At 61.8% G+C, this 3,313-nt stretch overlaps 1 protein-coding gene across 1 annotated transcript in view; it reads left to right on the top strand.

Moving 5' to 3' along the window:
• SLC12A3 (solute carrier family 12 (sodium/chloride transporter), member 3) overlaps positions 1 to 3,313 on the top strand; it is a 19,135-nt gene that overhangs the window by 1,237 nt on the left and 14,585 nt on the right. Inside the window, 11 exon segments of the mRNA XM_009892957.1 lie at positions 3 to 161; positions 384 to 530; positions 786 to 892; positions 941 to 1,002; positions 1,107 to 1,246; positions 1,437 to 1,547; positions 1,738 to 1,849; positions 2,104 to 2,234; positions 2,485 to 2,569; positions 2,789 to 2,943; positions 3,275 to 3,313. Coding sequence (XP_009891259.1) covers positions 3 to 161; positions 384 to 530; positions 786 to 892; positions 941 to 1,002; positions 1,107 to 1,246; positions 1,437 to 1,547; positions 1,738 to 1,849; positions 2,104 to 2,234; positions 2,485 to 2,569; positions 2,789 to 2,943; positions 3,275 to 3,313 — 1,248 coding nt within the window.

Here is a 3,313-nt window from a genome sequence, read left to right on the forward strand (position 1 = left end):
CCCACCCGACCCACCTCTCCGGCAGCACCCTCTGCACCAGGACCTTCGGCTACAACACGGTGGACGTGGTGCCCGCCTACGAGCACTACGCCAACAGCAAAGGGGTGGGCGATGCCGGGAAGGGCAGGCCCTCCCTGGCGGACCTGCACTCCATCCTCAAGGTAAAACGGGGTTCGGCCGCACCGCCAGCATCCCCCTGGCTACGCCGCTTGTCCCTGTGGGGTGTCGGTGGTGTGGTGTCTCCCATTTCTTGATGCCATGCCCATGTGGACCTCCCCAGGGATGATCCCAGGGAGAAGCTGGAGGGATAAGCCAGCTGTTGCCAGCTGTGCGCTCAGTCAGAGCTCTCCCCCTCCTCACCTGCCTTCCCCTTGTCCTCGCAGCCCGACCCGGGCCACCTCCGTGTACCGGTGTCCGACCTGCGGCGGAGCAATGGCCTGCCGGAGGCCGGGATGGAGGAGGAGCCGGGAGAGCCGGGCAGAGCCCCCCCGCCGGAGCCCGTCCGCTTCGGATGGGTGAAAGGCGTGATGGTGAGTGCGACTCGTCCCACGGGGAGCATCCTCCTGCCCTCCCACCCCCCCCAAGCAGGGGGACAATGCATTTGCCCCTCATCATCACGTTTTCCCCAATGTTTATATATATTTTCACAAGCATCTGCATTCTGAATGATGCCCCTGCCCTCAGTGGTGGGTTGGATTTTGCTCGGAGGAGCCGGAGAGCTGGCGTAGTGCCGGCCATCCCCAGGTTGCCCGGCTGAGGGCCGGTCCCCCTCTCTGTCCCCCCAGATTCGCTGCATGCTGAACATCTGGGGAGTCATCCTCTACTTGCGCCTGCCCTGGATCACCGCCCAGGCGGGAATCGGTGGGTGCCGCGGCGCATTGCGGGCAGGATGGTGGCACCGGGCTCGCCGTCACCCAAAACACATTAGGGAGGGTGGTAGCAATGCCGTGAGTGTGGGATAATCCACCCCCGCCATATCCACCAACGGCAAAGTGAAGTCAGGTAGCGCGTTGTCCCCCTCCTGGTGTGGGCTGTGAGGCGCAGGGGGCCCCGAAACACACAGGGGGGGAGGCAGCTAACGCCCCGGGGTGCTCCTGCCACCTCAGGGGGCACCTACTTCCTCATCTCGCGGAGCCTCGGGCCGGAGCTGGGCGGCTCCATCGGGCTGATCTTTGCCTTCGCCAACGCGGTCGCTGTGGCCATGCACACAGTGGGCTTTGCTGAAACCGTCCGGGACCTACTGCAGGTAAGAAAGCGGCTCTGTGTGTCCTCTGGGTCCCATCCCCTCCACCTCCTCCATCCCCACCACTGTCCCGCACAAGCCGCGTTATTTATTAATATTTACATGAAAGTTGGGCCACTGATAATCAAGCACCGGGTACCAAAACTAGTGGCAATCCCAGTGGTTCGGTAAGAGAGAGGTTTCCCCTCCCCAGGAGCACAACTCCCTCATCGTGGACCCCACCAACGACATCCGCATCATCGGGGTCGTCACCGTGACGGTGCTGCTGGGCATCTCCCTGGCTGGCATGGAGTGGGAGGCCAAGGTAACGCCTCTTCCTCCGCTCACCTTATTCTCTTGGGCTGATAAAAGCCGTCCCTGCTGCCCACTGGGCATCTGAGGAGCAGAGGATGCCCATTGCTCCCTTAAAATGGGCCAGAGCTTCTCCTAATGCGTTCTTCACCCGCTTGGCACCCAAACCCTGACCCCTCAGCTGGCTCTTTCTGGTCTGGCAGGCGCAGATACTGTTTTTCCTGGTCATCTTGGTTTCCTTCATAAATTACCTGGTGGGGACGGTGATCCCGGCCACCGCTGAGAAGCAAGCGAAGGGCTTCTTCAGCTACCGAGGTGGGTCCACCATGGGTTGGGGTTACGCTCAACAGGTCCAAGTGCATCGCTGGAGCCCGGCTCTTTGCTGCTTTTGGGGGAGAAGTTCGCTATGCAAAGGTGCTCCTCACTGAGAGATGTCGTTAGATGCACGGTGTCTTCATCCCACGGGTTATCTACCATCAGCGCTGTGCCTCCACCCAGGGCTGAGATGCTTCAGCCAGGAGAAAGGCAGTCGGGCGGCCCCAAATGCTTCTCCTCTGCTTCCTCCCCAGCCGAAATCTTTGCCCAGAACTTCGTGCCCAGCTGGCGCGGACCCGAGGGCTCCTTCTTCGGCTTGTTTTCCATTTTCTTCCCGTCGGCAACCGGCATCCTGGCTGGGGCCAACATTTCGGGTGACCTGAAGGTGGGTTTTGAGCATTGCTGCCTGAGCCGGCGTTCCTCGGGGCTCGCGCTCTGTTTTCCCCGGGGCTTTGGGATCCAAACTTCTGCACCCGATTTTATTTCTTCTGGAAACTTTGGGGAAGGTTCAGCCAGGAGATGCTCTGTGGCTTTGTGAATTAAAATTCCTCTCGTATAGCACCCATGGTTAAAACGCCGTTTTAGCGGTGCTGCTGGAAAGCTGTCTCACATCTCTCTGCGACTCCCTTGGGCAGGATCCCGCCGTGGCCATCCCCAAGGGCACCTTGATGGCCATCTTCTGGACCACCATGTCCTACCTGGCGCTTTCTGCTACGATCGGTAAGCAAAACACCCCCGGGTGAGCTGGGTGGGACCTCCCCACCTAAAACAGGTGGTCTGGGAGGAAGAAGGTGGTGGGAACGGGGAGCAAGGCAGTGATGCTGGTACTGATGGGGTTGGGTTGCGTGAAATGATGGGGAGATGCCGGCCCGGCTCCAGCCCTGCCGGCACGGCACGGGTGGGTGGGAGGTGAGTGGGTGCTGTGTGCCACCCCCTCAGGTGCCTGCGTGGTCCGGGACGCCTCGGGCAGCCTGAACGACAGCGTGGCGGTGGGCTCGCCGGGCTGTGAGGGACTGGCCTGCGACTTCGGCTGGAACTTCACCGCCTGCGCCCAGCAGCAGAGCTGCCGATACGGGCTCAGCAACTACTACCAGGTGCTGCTCGGGGCCGTCGCCCGCCCCGGTCCCTGCTCCTGGGCTGGTTTGTGCTGCAAAGGATGGGTTTCCCGGGGCAGCCCCATGTCCGCATCCCCCCAGCATCCCGGGAGGCACCCATGCCGTTAAAGCGCTCATGTAACAGGGACACACCGGGGAGCGCATTTTCCTCGGGCTTTTGGATGTGACCGGATTTCTCCATCCAGATAATGTTGATGGAGAAGGGGGAGAGCGCTGAGGGGGGGTAGGATGGGGCCCCATGGGCTGGAAATCCCTTAGGGCCGGGGCGGAGGCGGATGCCGGGGGTCCTGACCGCCTGCTTTTGGGGCAGAGCATGAGCATGGTGTCCGGATTCGGCCCACTCATCACG

This window comes from Charadrius vociferus, unplaced genomic scaffold, assembly GCF_000708025.1.
Source record: "Charadrius vociferus isolate BGI_N301 unplaced genomic scaffold, ASM70802v2 scaffold829, whole genome shotgun sequence".
NCBI lineage: Eukaryota > Metazoa > Chordata > Aves > Charadriiformes > Charadriidae > Charadrius > Charadrius vociferus.